The following is a 14,613-nucleotide window of genomic DNA, read 5'->3' on the forward strand; positions in this document are numbered from 1 at the left end:
CTGGCCCAGAGGTCCCCTCTTCGGCCCACCCATCTGGCCCAGAGGTCCCCTCTTCGGCCCACCCATCTGGCCCAGAGGCCTCTTGGTGTGCCATACCCTCTTCGAAATGCCCAGAGGGATACATCTGAGAGAATGATGGTACCATCTCCAGATTTTGGGGTCCCTAAGCCACAAGTGTTTGAATATGTTAGTGTTCAACTACTCCAACACTGATGCCCCATTTGGGAAACAAAAAGTTATAGTGGGTAAATGTTAAATTTACTTCAGTTATTTATTAATTTTACTCAATGTCTGCAGTGTTACGAAAGGATTTGCAAATACTCATGTTGCCAAGAAGCAAAGAACTTTAGTAGGTATTTTAAACAGGTGGTTACACATCTGCACAGACTGACCTTTCCATCAAAACACTGTTCTCCACAAGTCTTTTCATCGGTCCTACAAACTTCTGTGGAACACATAAAATAGATCTGCAGGAGAAAAAAAATAAAAAGTCATTCACACATCCTTTAGCCACTCGTTTCATATTTGCAGTGAGAACAGTCAAAGTTTAGCTATGGGTGAGATGCTTTAGTAAACAGCTGATTTAAGGACTTCTTTGAGCAAGTCACATCCCATTTTGTTAATGTTAATTTTAGTCAGCAAGTATTTTATAAAGCATGGCCTTCTAATTAATATGACTTACTTCTTCATCAAGATACTTGTTTGTTTTTTGATCCATAAACTGGAAGGCCTGGACCAGGAAGCGCCTTTGGTGACGATTTTTGGGAAGGTCAATGACTTTAAGGACAGCTGAAGTTGGATCATAAGGATTGGCACACCTACAAACAAATGCAAGTTATTATTAGACAAGGCCATCATTTAACCTTAATACAATGGGATTGCACCGTCATGCTTACCCTTCATAAATTAGCACCAGAGCATTCTTTGCAGAGCGAGGGTAAGCTAAACAGTAGTTGACAAGAATTACTGCATCTGGTTTTGGAGACTTCAGGAGCAGTTCAAGATACACTGGCTTGCCAAGGAGCAGTCGCAAGGGCTGATGGTAAGTAGGAAAGTAGCTTGAATAGGTCTCATCTATTGGGGATATAGACCAGTGCAAACTTAAAATTGACAAGTTACCATTTGACCACTACTTATGTATAAAAGCACTCCAGCCATGTGGATCAAAATTGTACTAGCGTTTGGTGTGGAAAATGAAGCACTTTACCATGAGCAATTCTTAGTGTGACACCATATAAACCATGTGAGATAATGGATGATGGCAAGCTGGAACTTGGGGTCTGGACCATGTAGCCGACAGTGGCAAGTTCCTGCTGACTGGCCCCCAATTTGTTGTAGCGGCATTCAACCATAAACCTACAAAAGTAGCAGTTGAGTTTGGGTCTACATATGTAGAGGTACATCTTAAAGCAGGACCACATTCATTACTGATGAATAACTAGTCCATACAGTGTTAAAATGTATAACCTACTAACTTGAGAAGATTGCTTCTGGTTATGATGCCATACTTGAGATTCAAAGTTTGTATAACAGATTGCACTTCAGCCAGGTAGATTGTTGTCTCACCAACTTCCTGTGAAGAAAAGTTAAGTTCCTCAGGTTTAACAGATTTACTGTTTATACAATTACAGAAGCAATAAAGACGAACTTGTGACTAGTTTGTCATGTAAGAATTAAGTTATAGTCAACTTTAAGTGCAATGTAAGCACATAGTCAGAAATCTTGATGCTAAAGTTAATGACCTTGTAGTCTAGCTTTGCCAGACCTACCTACAGAGCCATGGAGGAGGGTCTGGCTAGTCCTACAACATTCCAGGATGGAGTAAAACATGCTTTTGGCATTTCTTTAATGCTGAACTGCCATAGCATGTTAAGCTCTGCCCTGAGCTGTTGCCAAATGACTTTTAAGGAATGAGTTTTAGTTCAAAACTCAGATAACTTAACCAGCTGTCTGAAGTTACCCTGCAGACATCTGAGCAGTTAGCTATAGTCCTCAAAGATATTGGAGTTTCAAATTCCAACACAAAGAAAACAGAAGATAATAGACATTGGAGAAAATACATCCCTCTGGCAGAATTTCCTGTGGCACCTGAGCAATCCAAAATTGGGACATTGTGGCTATGGCTTAAGCAATGTGTTACCTACTTAATAGCAAGTCAAGAGTTAAGCACCAATGGTTATGTCATACACCTGTCTACACTACTGAAATTTGAAAATGCAAACTCAAGGGCTTCAGCTTTAAAAAAAAAAAAAGCTCTGCTATTTTAATAATCAGTAGCAGGCCTTTCACTCAATCAGGCAATGTATAATATCCTAATGCACTAGGGTAAGGCTTGGTTTTTGAAAAGTGGAATGTGCATTGTAAAAGAAGGAAAGTGATAACTTACATAAGACCGAGCTCCACATTCTGTAACTTTAAACTTAAAGATGGCCACCTTGTCATTAACAAGGACTGGTTTACAATTTGGACTCCCGGGAATAATGAGCTTGGTGGGATCCAAAGGGATGGATGTCGAGTCAAACCGAATGGCAAAAACAAAGTTTCCCGCGGTGCATGCTAAAGTGAGGGGAGAAAAGAAAAGTTACAAGTCACTTACGACATTTTAAATTAGAAGGTAAATTTAAGGAATTTTTAATGCCGCAGCACTCTAAACTGAAGCCCTACCATCGAGCGGGTAGTAGCAGCCGGAAGACGAAGCACAGCATCCCCTCATCTCACAGGTTGAGGAAGATATCCCTTTCAAACCACAAGCCAACTGCTCCGCCGAGGGAATATCACAACCTGAAACAGACATTTTAAATTGTCTGCCATCCCTTGTAGTTGTAATTCTTCAATATACCAGTGATTCATAACCTTGTTTTTCATTTGCATATACAGTTTGCACTCACTTGAATGAGTCGATGGATTTGAGGGCGGTGGGGTAGACACTGGTTTGGAGCACTTTGATTTGGATTTGCCACTGAATCGAGGGCCAAACTTGGGATTTTCCTCACAAGCAGCAGCTTTTGTCAGACCAATTTCCTCACAAGATGCTGTAGCAACTTGTGTTTGACCAATCTCATCTACATACAACAACTGCAGGCTGTAGCGATCAGTCTGTAATCATTTGAAATGTTTAAGACTTAAACTGAAAAAGTAAACAAGTGATGAGTACATTTTACATTTAAAAAATTACAGCAAAGGCAATTTTACAGCAACTTACATGTTTCACATTGCACCCAGTAAAGGGGACAGTCAAGGTGTTGGTGAAAGAGTCCACTTCATAACCACAAGATTTGGGAGCATCCATGACAGGTAAAAGTTTCTTTGACCCTGAAAATGAAAATAATCCTAGTAAATAGATGGATTAAGCATGATGTCAAAGACACAGAAAAGTCAAGTACATACCCAAAACTGTGACTTCACTTAATGAACCAGCTAGGAGTGTAATCTGGAAGCCAACTTCACTACAGACCACCTCCAACACAGAAGAACTATGACTGCTGGTCCAGCTCTTTGGAGGGGCATCTGCGAATTCCATCTGAAAGCCATCGGCATCGCTGTTCCAGCTCCTTGGATGGTCATCTACCTGGAATCCATGGTCAGTAAAAGGGTTGATGTTTTCCACAGTGGAGGCACCTTTAACTCCAGGGAGTACATACTCAGGAGCTTCATCCTTCTCACTGTCTAAGAAGGGACTGTCATCTGGAGGAGAGAGTGGTAGTGGTTACAAACTGCAAGCAAAAAGCTCGAGAAATTTCCTTGATTATGTGGATAGCCCAGTTAAAGAGTAATCTTAAGCCAATCAACTTCTTACTTTTTGAAAATGCAGTTGCTAGTAATAAGTTTGATGCTAGTGCAGACTCTTAAGTCTGATTGCATTTCCTTGAGCTCAAACAACATTTTAGAAAACATGGTCAAGAGCTTTAAGCACCTTCCCATTATAACTTAAGCATGCCACAAACGGCTATTGAGAAAGAAATATAAACTATGCAAAACTTTTGATACTATTGAAATACCCTTTACCAAACTGTTTAACTGCATGCAGTCATTTAAGTATTTGGTTAGACACAACACTAATGTTATTTGGTACAAAAAGGGAAATTTACTTTTTCAAACATTAGCACATAATCTGACTTTATACATCAGCTTTAAAGTACAGAAAAGCCCATGCTTTAACTTGGCTGAGAGGTTTTGTTATCACAGGATAACAGAAAAGAAAACCTTTAACAACCCACCAACAGCGAACACACCTTCCACCTGTAGTTTCATAGTCATTTACCTGGCAAGGTAACGATTTGTGGTTTACGCCACTGCTCCGGCTCATCGGAATTAGCAAGTTGAGTCCAACCGACATGTTTCCATCCCTGTGTTGGAACAAGCAGCAGAGTCACAGACAGCACCGCCAGCAACATTTCAACCATAACGCCAGCCATGGACCACACAAAGTCCTCCTGCAGCTACTGAGCCCTAAAGAATGATATAGACTCCTGCCATGCTACAAATAAACATTTGAAGTTAATTGATTGCATCTGGTAGCTACTAATTGGCAATTGCTCATCAAGAAAAGTCTCACAGTGCAGCTGTGGAATAAGTACTCAGATCTTTTACTAGAGTAAAAGTAGCAACATGCTTATTACTACAGCAAAAAATACTTTTTACTTCAAAGTCTAATCAATGGTAAGCATCAAAATATATTTCAAATATAAGTAAATTACTTATTATGCAGTGTGGCCCACTTCTATCACAGGGCAATTCTGACCTATTCTTTGCATACATTTTCTAGTCTTGAATTGTGAATCAAAAACCTTTAATTAACTTGGTCAAGATGTTTTTAACCCTTTTTTGTGATCACATTTTTTTATTTAAACAGCCAAAGAAAAGTGCAGAACATTGGTCCAGATGACAACATTAAGAAAGTTACACTACATACGCCAAAGTAGGCGTAGTTCACATTTTCCACAAGCCTTCCTTGCAATCAAATGTTTAAGATGTTTCAAATAATGAAACAAAACATTAAATGCATTTAATACAATATGCCACCTGCTACCCATCTTCAAAACTAGATTCAAACACTTGCCAAACATGTTATAAATGGAAGTATTGCTTTGCTGACATTTTACTGTTATACATAATAAACTGGTAATTTATATCTCATTAACATAACGTAAAATTATGACCATTGACTGTGGCTCAATTTTATATCACAACAAAATAAAAGTAAAATCCTCTTTTTCTTTTCCACATAACATGTAGTTCATATGAATTTCATTTAGCACTACTGAATTTTTGTGTTAGTCATAAAGATATTTCATAATGGCTTATTATTTTAGATACCAAGCAGAATTAAAAAAAAAAGACCTTTGTGTGGAAAAACATTTTTTTATTACATATATTTCAATTACACACAAACACTCCATGTATTCTGCTAATGCACTACAGGTGAAATAAACAGACTACTCAATAGTCTTTATCATTTAAAATAATACATCCCTTTTCTTTAAGTCTTATTCTCCAGAGCCAATAAAACAAACAAATCAAAAGAACTGGATGTTCAAAAAAAGAGAAAATCATTTGTAGGCATTGGCTTTATGTTTGGGCAAAAAGTTGAAATTCTTTGGCACAGGTCCAAGTAGCATTTCACTGGAGAGGGGAAGAAAGTCAAACAAATTAACGTCAGTAAATACATCAATTTAACAGATCAGTTTAATGTAGCTTGATTTTTAATGGTTTAAAAATTGTTTACCTAATCCTGACCCAGTCCCCGACATGTTGACTGGCCATCAGTGACTCCAAATAGTTCCTGCCCATGTAGTAGGGAGGTCTCTCGTTGATCTTCTGAGGTATCCTCTCCAACAGGCCCACTGGAATATATCTGTGAGACAGCAACAGTGCTATCAGGGCCCACTATAGACTTTTGGGGTCCCTAAGTCCCAAAAGGTTTGATGAATATTTTATTGTTACGTTCTCATTGGTAGGAGCTGAATCTCTATCATCATGTGCAAGATGTCTGAATGTAGAAACCAAAACATATGATGCACAAAGTTGCCGCATGCTGAAGAACATACATTTATTACAAATAATGAATAATTTTGTGCAAAGTCTCTGCTTTTACTGGCTGATGATCCAGTATCTTCTGACAAAGTTACGCACCTGTAAATTATAGATAACAATACTATTATTAATTTTATCTGCTGCATCCAACCGATTCAAACTGTTTCCCCCAGATTTCTTTTTTTTATGCAATGCGTACCTTTTCTGAGCTGCAGCTTATGAACACAGTTGGCAGTTGGGGTAGAGTTGGCTTATGCGTTGGGACAGCTTTGAGTGCTATATTGAGTTTGTTTTAGGATCAAATTTTGTTGCCCACCTGCACATGAAGGAGAGCCACTCCAGCATGAACGTGCGGGTCTTCTCCACACCTCGAGTGTCGGAGCCCCAGTGCTCCAGACCGAAGTTGCTGAAATCCCTGAGGACGTCCAGTCGCTCACTGGACGAGATGTCCCAGTGTCTGCTCTCCTTTATTTCAGTGAAGATCCATGGCTTAATGAGAGCACCCCTGAAGAGGCAAAAAACATGCAAACTCAAGTTCACCAAAAAGGCTTTTGTAACCACACTGGCAAGGAGAACATGTGTTGGCAAAATAAACTTAATTGCCAAATAAAACCAATATTCGTTATTTACTGAGAAAGAAGGTGTCAGGCTTTCTTCTACAAGATGTCCTGCTGTCCTGAAAGTTACAGGTGGCGTAGACCACACAATAATTTGACATTTACTTTGTTTTTTTTATTATTTTTTGTATAATGTGTGTAAGTGGCACCAACCTTGCAATCATCATACCAGAAACTCCGGTCTCTCTTGCTTTCATGGCATCTTCATAGGACAGAATGTCCCCATTACCTTAATACAATAACCAATGGTCACCTTAGTTTATCTCAACAGTAATGAAGTACTCTTACTAACATTTTGTCCTCATCTACTGTGTGCAGCTGTAATCTTTACAAATTCACATACCGAAAAGTGGGACAGGACTAGCCAGCTTGGAACAAGTGGTGATATAGTCCCAGTCAGCCAACTTGGTGTAGCGCTGCTCCCTGGACCGACCATGCAGCTGTGAGTAAACAACATAATCAGTGGTGTGTTATCACACTTTGACGCTGATTTGAAATCTGTTGCAGGTATAAGAATGATAAAAGAAGAACAACAAAAATGTAATGCAGGACTGACAAAAAAAAACAAAGGGCTTGGGAAAAAGAAAAAAACATCTCGCACATGTATGCATTTATCTATGCTTCTTTCACAAGACTTACTGTGATCATAGAGACATCCCATTTCTTCATCTCTGGGATGAGTTTGTGCGCTATGTTGCACTTCTCCTGGACACCAGTGCGGATCTTGACAGTTAAAGGGACATCAAGGACCTCCAGGAAGAAAACAAAATGTTTATGCATTTATCCTTACATTTAGGGAAGATTTAGAAAAAAATAAACTAAATAAATTCAACACTTAGATAATATATACATTTAATAACAGTGTTGTTTCCTATTTAGAATCATTTGGTTAAAGAAAAGCTTACATAGTTCATTCCCTTGATTATCTGTTCAAACTTTCTGGTGCGTGTCATCAAGCCGCAGCCTCCGCCCTGATGAGGGAAAGCAAACAAAGATGAGCTGTCAGTGAGTGTCATGTTGATGTTTTACATTTCCAGCCAAACATCCGTGTCTATGATTTATACACAGGGGCACATAAAGGTTTAGGAAATACCGCTTTGAATAAGTGTGTAAAGCTGCTACAATTTCTCCCTCTACCAACCCTCACGGTCTCTCGGATCCACCTCGGCCGGTCTCCTCTGCATTCACAAGTCCAAACTTTGGTTTTGGGGAGAGAGCCTTCTCCAGGGCAGCTCCCAGGCTCTGGAACTCCCTCCCCCAAGAGATCCGCACCTCTGAGTCCCTCACCATCTTCCAGTTCCGCCTCAAGACCCATGTCTTCACCTCTACCTATCCATAGCCCCACCATAGCCGGAATCTTGTTGTTTTGTTTTGTTGTGCATTGGAACTGTCCTTTAATCTAAATCAAGCAACTTAGTTTGATAGAGGGTTTACCTTCTTGTACACAAGGTCAATGGGGCATCCAGAGTTGATGTCCACGAAGTCAACATCCGTGTTGTTGTTGATGAGCTCTGCACACCTCGTCATGGTGTCGGGGAAGCAGCCCTCCACCTGGGCACACAATTCGGACTTCAGAACTGAGGCTATCTTCTATCTCACACAAGTCGTGTTTATAACAACAACTTGAACAGAGTAATTAAACAACTCTGGTTCTGGAGAATAGTCTATGATGAAATCACCTGGACGCCAAAAACATCTTCACTTTCGTGCCGTTTCAGGAGGGCCCACTCTGACTGCTGGCCCTGCAGCAGGTTTGTGCACATGGCCATCTCCCCACAGGTGATGTCTGCTCCGAAGCGCTTGCACACACGACGGAAAGGCAGATTTCCACACTAGGGAAAGATAAGGAAGTATTATATAGGCCAGAATTTGATATAGCTAGGTATGTTACTGATTCTTTAGAGTGACATTTTAAATAAACTCTTGCCTGAAATGATTTGTTGGGCAGCATTTAACTACATCAATAATACATCAAACAACAGTACTCAAATGAGTCTGGTTGTACTTACAGTTGTCAGAGGAGCAAGGTAGAGCTTGTCTTTAAAGTCCACCTTGAACACAAAGAGAGAGGGGGGTTTCATGATTTTTCTTTTGAGTCACCAATGTATTTCAAGAAAATATAATTTGAGGAAAGACGGTTGCCTGAAGAGATACCTGTTTCTTCTCACATGGGCGCAACTTGATGACATCTACATCAGTCAGTGGGCCAACAGTCTTCACTGGAGGCTGCTTATCTGGGCTGGCCTGTAGTTTGTCACAAAGCAAAGGTAAAAATACATTATACAACACTATTTATACCTACTGGGTTACAGTAAGTGCTCAGAGTAGAAGTTTGTACCTGTGTTTCAGAATCAGTCGACACACGCTGCTCCCCTCCTGCTGGATCTGCAGATACTTCGGCTGCACGAGCATCTCCTAAGTGTGCCAAAAAACTGAATTAAAAGACCAAATTTAAATTTACACCCATTTAACTTAAATGATTACGAAGGGCATGCATGTTGCACAACTAAAAACTCCAATAAGTCCCACAGCAACTCACTTCAGAGATACTTCCTTTTCACTGCTGATTTCTACACGTCTGTCAGTGTCTCAATGGACAAACTTACCAAATGGATTAATGAGAAACGAATATGACTCGTATTTGTAACTCTTCTTACCATTCCCTTGCTGGTCTCTTTTGTCTTTGTAGTTTAAAAGTGTTTTGAGGTACTCTTCTGACTTCTTGAAGGCCACCGAACGCTTCCTCAGACTAATCTGAAGGTCCTTACTCAGGCTGTTCTTTACTACGTTCCTGCCCTCATTGACCTTCATTAGTTCTGCGTTCTCCATGGTTTTGAAGTCAGGTGTAGTGTGCGCCTTGGCGAAGCGGCAGGTGAGACCATAAGCACACTTTCCAAATGTGTCATAGAGGTAGCAGCTTTCCCCGATGTCAGCGGGCTTAGTGGCAAAGTACTCCGCTACATTATGGTGAAAGTGGCATTTGTCACCGAAGGAGCATTCCCTGTTGGCCTGCACAGGGGGGGGGAAAGGCATAACATTAACTATTAGCTGACAGCAAATGAAAAGATCTGTAGGTGGCATTTGTGAATGGTTGGTTAAAGTTGTATACCTGAAGGACTGAGAGACACAGTCGTTTTTCATCATAGGCAGTAGGCTTTGTGTGTGGCCTTGACTTATTTTGTCCCCGAAGACGTTTACGGTCGGAGTTGCCGCCCTTATTCTGCTCTTCTGCGTTTAGTTTGAGCTTTTTGGTCTCAGGTTCCTCAACAGGTGTCTCATTTGTCTCCTCGACTGTGTTGTTTTCACTAGCATTTTCTCCTTTTGAGCCCTGCCACTCAGAGTCTACAAACGCATGAAATTTTTCTTTGGTTGTTAGGAATCTGCAAATACAAGAACAAAAAGAAATGCAATTGACCTGTCAGTTTGAAGATGTAACAACCTGACATTCAACACAATATTTTAAGACAGAGTGGAACGACCATTGTGTAGAATAGGGAAATACCCCGCAAAGCCATCGTTTACAAATTTGTCTATACAATTTGACACAGCGCCTTACTTCAGCACTTTGTCAGGGAAGAATATTGGTCACATTTACTCACTACTCTGTTACCACATTAATTACTCTGTTAATGGTACAATTACAAGAGGGGCTATTGATATGGACCAGCTGTACCTTGTAAAACTGGAACAAGAGCTATGTCCATACCCTGTGCAAAAAGTCATTCACCGGCTGCGGAGCCTTTTTGCTGACTATGTAGTTCTGTTGGGTCCATCAGACAAAGAAGTGTGCGGTGTGAATGTATGAGACCATGCTACTCTGCTGAGAAACGATGGGTTACTTCATCAGGCTGAGAGACAGTTGCTGCCCCAAGCGAAGGGCATCTATGGGTACCCCAATGAGCACAAGAAGGAGCATAGGAACATGCTGCGGTTTAAGCTTTATAATGGGCTGTTATGGTGAAGAGGGAGCTGCCAGACAAGACAGGAGGCAGAGTGGGGGACTTCTGGCTCAACCTAAACTACTTCCAAGATGCATGGGGGGGAGAGAAGTCTCAAGATTCTTATTGCATTGCACAAATGGCTACTAACTTACTGTGGTTTAAGGGCAGCTTCACCCTTCACAGCTTCATCCGTCCTCTTTTCAAGGCTTTCCACCGACGGTTTTTCCATCACAACTTCTCAGGCTTTCTTTAAATCCTTTATTCTGAAACATGTCGATACATCAGACAATCACTTCGGATAAAACTAACATACTGTTCAACAGAAGAGCTAAGAGTTGTCTCCTGGTTCTGAGCAGCGAGTAACGTTTTGTCTTAAAATAAACTCTGTACTGCATATTTAACTATAACCTAGATTACGGCAAGCTACTTACTTCCATATGAGTTCACTGTCTGATTAAACTGAATTTAAATTAACGTTAGCAGTTACTTACTTGTTATGTTGCGAATCCAATACTTTTATTATATTTCTGTCACACACCTTCAAATGCACAGCAACGGCATGAGGAAATGCGTGTGCAGCGGTTTGGTGGAGTCCGTGGTGTACTAGCAGACGAACATTGGTTCCGCATATTACTGTTTCGTCTTCACAATATTCAGCTTAAAATATTAAACTATTTAAATGTAGGTATGTTGTCCAGGGAAGGAACACAACAAGATAACCTCTGCAAATTGAATAAACACGACATTTTTCAGGTTTAAAATGGCACCAAAAACCCATCTTCTGTATTTCTTTTAAAAAACTCATGTTATTAAATATATTTGTGAGTACTTTATAAAGAATCATGATTGAACGTGTCAGATGACGCCTTTATGAAAATACATTTTATTTCAAGATTCCATCCTCACATGAATACCAAGAGCAGCTCTCCAACATCAACATCATTTTTTATACATCTTAGACCAAAATATGATTAATGAGAAGCCAACCAAACACTCTGGCTTGTGTGTATTTTTTGTAATCAGTTATAACTGATCTGGGCAGTGCTAAGCCCCGATAGTGGAGATGTTGAAAGCGCCAGATGTCAGGCTTTATGCCAGCAATACATTTTTATCCCATTACTTCCAGTGAACATGACTAGTCGTCTGTTGAGACACAAAGTTTTTCTATCTTAGCAACAAACCGCTTTCGGCTAGAGTCCAGGATGTTGATGCCATTCTTCTGGAAGTCATATCCCACTCTCTGCAGCTCCTCTAGTCGCCCTGTAATGTTCTGTGTGCTGTAGTCTAAAACTTTGGGCTTTTCCACTATCTGCTTCATTGTTATTCCTCCTTTTACAAGACAGTCTAGTTTAGAGCTCAGCGTGTCTGGCCCAATGTACAGAACCATTGGATAGCTGATGATTAGTTTTTTTATGTCAGCCCTCCGACAGCCAAGTAAAACCATCTTTTGTTGGAGACTGTTAAAATTATTTTTCAGATATTCATTGGAAAGGTCCAGTATCTCTGCTCCAGGGCCTTGAAGAAGAGCAAGTAGTTCTGAATTGCTCAACTTAAGAGAAGCTCTCAGGATATCAATGTTTGTCTTGACTCTCTTAGTGCTTCGAATGAGAATATAAAGGTTTCTGGATATGACAGCTTTTGGAAACTGCTCTGGATTCGTCCCACCAAGCTCTACACAGATGTCTTCCAGAAACTCCACCATCTGCCTGTTGAGCTCCAAACTGTTAGAGAATGTCCGCGGAGCTGTGGTCAGCAGCCGATGGAGGTCTTTAGCGTTCAGTCCCAGCGAGGTCAGAAAAGCTATGTTCTTTTCCAAGTTCCCATTATCACTGGACCGGAAAAAAGACTCAGGCGAACGATCCAGGATGCTCACAATTTCTTCATCAGACTTGAAGATGTTTCTCCACAGCTCCCAGCGCTGTTCCAAATGTTCAACTGAGCGGGTGATAGCACGGGGATAACGGGATATGATGCCAGCTATTACTTTGCGGCTGGCACCTTTGCTTTGCAGAAACTGAGCGAGACCTTGCTCATTAGTGAAGATTTTACGAAGCACCCCGGGCTGACGCTGGCGTGCCATCTTCACATCAACTCCCATGAGATTCAGATTCTCCAGCAGAGATTCATTCTCTGGGGTAACCTGTGGCTTCGGCAGCTCATTACTTCTTGTAGGAGCACTGCAAAGCCTCCTGGGAAGGCAGGTTGACGTCAGCTGTAGTGTAATTAACCCAAAGCTGCGCTGAAGCGTCTCTGATCGACGGAGGCTGAGAAGAGCCCTCGCTCCAGCAATTGCTGCCATTTTTAATGAGGGCTACACTGTAACATTACAGCCAGTTTTAGTGGACCTGAAAGAGAAATAAACATATTTAGCTCATTAATAACCTAGTCAAAGAAACAAAAGTGAAGTTGTCATAGTCAACTGGTCACAATTGCAAATCAGCATATTGTTTTAACACAATTACGCAATGGTGGAATCAAATCCTTCAGTAAAAGTAGCAAGATTCACACTATACCCTCAGTTATAAATAAAAGTCCTAAAAGGAAACCACAGTGACGTTACTGATGCACAAACATGTCTGCAATATTTAAGTATTGTAGGTGTAAGAACTAATTACTAATAATGCATCATATTTTATTTGTTTACGTTTTTTTTTTAATTTACGTTAATTGAAAGCAGTCAAGGGAAGTAGAGTTACAGCTGGCCTAGGAGTAAACGTAGCCTAGTTCTTGCCCCCAATGCAGTGTTGACAATCCAAATATCTGCTTTTGTTGAAGTCCTGTCATATTCTAAGCTATATAATTGTAATTTCAAGTCAATCGTTACTTTAATGTTATAAATAAAACCGTAAATACAGTTTCTCATGAGCAACTGTATTCACTCTCAAATAACTAACGTAAAATGGAACGACCTTACTTCTACGTGCATTATGTCGTTAACTGTTAACGTTACGACTTTTACCACGTACAATTAATTATAAATGTATCAATGGCTCAAGCCATAGGCTTCTAATAGAAAATTTAATTAAAACACATACCATATAGACATATGTGCATAGCTTTAGCGGCTCTTGGCCACTCGCATGCTCGCGAGGGATATTTGACAGCCGAAATCAACATGCATCTTCCAAGCGGAAACGTGAAACTGGTGAAACTCTCGCGATGTTTGACGTTCAAGGGACTAATATCGCTAATTAGCGCCATCTAGCGTGTTGGAGTTCTGAATGTAGTGTGTGTGTGTGTGTGTGTGTGTGTGTGTGTGTGTGTGTGTGTGTGTGTGTGTGTGTGTGTGTGTGTGTGTGTCTGTGTGTGTGTGCGTGTGCGTGTGCGTATATATATGTGTGTATATGTACATATATGCATATATTTAACCACTAGATGGCAGCAAATTACTTTCATTCAGTGGTCACAAATTTCAACCTGTCATGACATACATTGATGAGATTGTAAATTAACCATACGTTAATTATATAATCAGACATAATTTGAACTAAAGTATTTGGATTAATAGGTTACTTTTCACAATAACGTTTACCTTTAAGCGAGCAGTGGGAGAAGTGCAACTGAGTACAATCCAGTAACGGTTCAGGGCTGTAAGCAGAATTTTAGATTTCCATACGATTTTCTCCAATTTATCTCATCAGTTCAATTAATTATTCAACTACATGTTCTGCAAATGTTGTCTTCATAATTTATGGCATAAGGGTTCATTGTCTTCTACTACACTAAATTCTTTCATTACATTTCTGAACATAATTTTACACTGTTTGCTGGAATCAGCCTTCGAAATTCACCACTTACTGTTTGTGTGCACATTTAAAATTTGGATTTGTCCTTAGGTTGTTAAAACTCTCAAACTCACAGAGGCTATATAAAGTGCTTGACCTTCTCAATGGAGATGACCAATAATTGCACAGCTCTCTGGTCAAAATGCACACTGTAAATAAACATTCCCTTGCAAAGCCATCAAAGTCGAATTGGATTTTTGAGTCTATTCATAGCTGTGTGTGGCAAGCTTAATGTTT

General features: G+C 40.2%; 3 protein-coding genes across 4 annotated transcripts in view; all 3 read right to left on the reverse strand.

Annotated features, from left to right (window-relative positions):
* The window catches only part of LOC117957180 (zona pellucida sperm-binding protein 4-like), a 7,634-nt gene extending 3,185 nt beyond the window's left edge, over positions 1–4,449 (reverse strand). Inside the window, exons 1-12 of the mRNA XM_034892775.1 lie at positions 4,262–4,449; positions 3,388–3,684; positions 3,203–3,312; positions 3,022–3,096; positions 2,889–2,988; positions 2,665–2,781; positions 2,387–2,556; positions 1,476–1,573; positions 1,208–1,356; positions 897–1,074; positions 683–818; positions 389–467 (exon numbers count right to left, since the gene is read on the reverse strand). Of these exons, the coding sequence (XP_034748666.1) occupies positions 389–467; positions 683–818; positions 897–1,074; positions 1,208–1,356; positions 1,476–1,573; positions 2,387–2,556; positions 2,665–2,781; positions 2,889–2,988; positions 3,022–3,096; positions 3,203–3,312; positions 3,388–3,684; positions 4,262–4,415 (1,663 nt within the window). The 5' untranslated portion in view covers positions 4,416–4,449. The remainder of the gene's footprint in view (positions 1–388; positions 468–682; positions 819–896; positions 1,075–1,207; positions 1,357–1,475; positions 1,574–2,386; positions 2,557–2,664; positions 2,782–2,888; positions 2,989–3,021; positions 3,097–3,202; positions 3,313–3,387; positions 3,685–4,261) is intronic.
* LOC117956965 (transcription termination factor 1, mitochondrial) lies at positions 4,439–13,728 on the reverse strand. Its single transcript, XM_034892369.1, has 3 exons — positions 13,627–13,728; positions 11,723–12,936; positions 4,439–4,449 (listed from the first exon to the last, which is right to left on the reverse strand). The coding sequence occupies exon 2, from the start codon at positions 12,888–12,890 to the stop codon at positions 11,727–11,729; it is 1,164 nt and encodes a 387-aa protein (XP_034748260.1). The 5' UTR covers positions 12,891–12,936; positions 13,627–13,728; the 3' UTR covers positions 4,439–4,449; positions 11,723–11,726.
* dus3l (dihydrouridine synthase 3-like (S. cerevisiae)) lies at positions 5,479–11,199 on the reverse strand. 2 transcript variants are annotated; one of them, XM_034892367.1, is made up of 16 exons: positions 11,083–11,198; positions 10,744–10,854; positions 9,760–10,030; positions 9,308–9,659; positions 8,989–9,065; positions 8,805–8,894; positions 8,660–8,701; positions 8,330–8,482; positions 8,085–8,201; positions 7,556–7,621; positions 7,290–7,400; positions 6,994–7,090; positions 6,804–6,879; positions 6,350–6,538; positions 5,726–5,854; positions 5,479–5,622 (listed from the first exon to the last, which is right to left on the reverse strand). In XM_034892367.1, exons 2-16 carry the CDS (start codon positions 10,818–10,820, stop codon positions 5,550–5,552), a joined length of 1,920 nt encoding a protein of 639 aa, XP_034748258.1. In that variant the 5' UTR covers positions 10,821–10,854; positions 11,083–11,198; the 3' UTR covers positions 5,479–5,549. The 2 variants fall into 2 exon arrangements, with proteins under 2 accessions (XP_034748258.1, XP_034748259.1); XM_034892368.1 differs by having other exon boundaries at positions 5,563–5,622; positions 5,737–5,854; positions 11,083–11,199.
* Positions 13,729–14,613: the final 885 nt, after the last annotated feature.

The sequence above is a fragment of the Etheostoma cragini genome, chromosome 14, assembly GCF_013103735.1.
Source record: "Etheostoma cragini isolate CJK2018 chromosome 14, CSU_Ecrag_1.0, whole genome shotgun sequence".
Classification (NCBI taxonomy): domain Eukaryota; kingdom Metazoa; phylum Chordata; class Actinopteri; order Perciformes; family Percidae; genus Etheostoma; species Etheostoma cragini.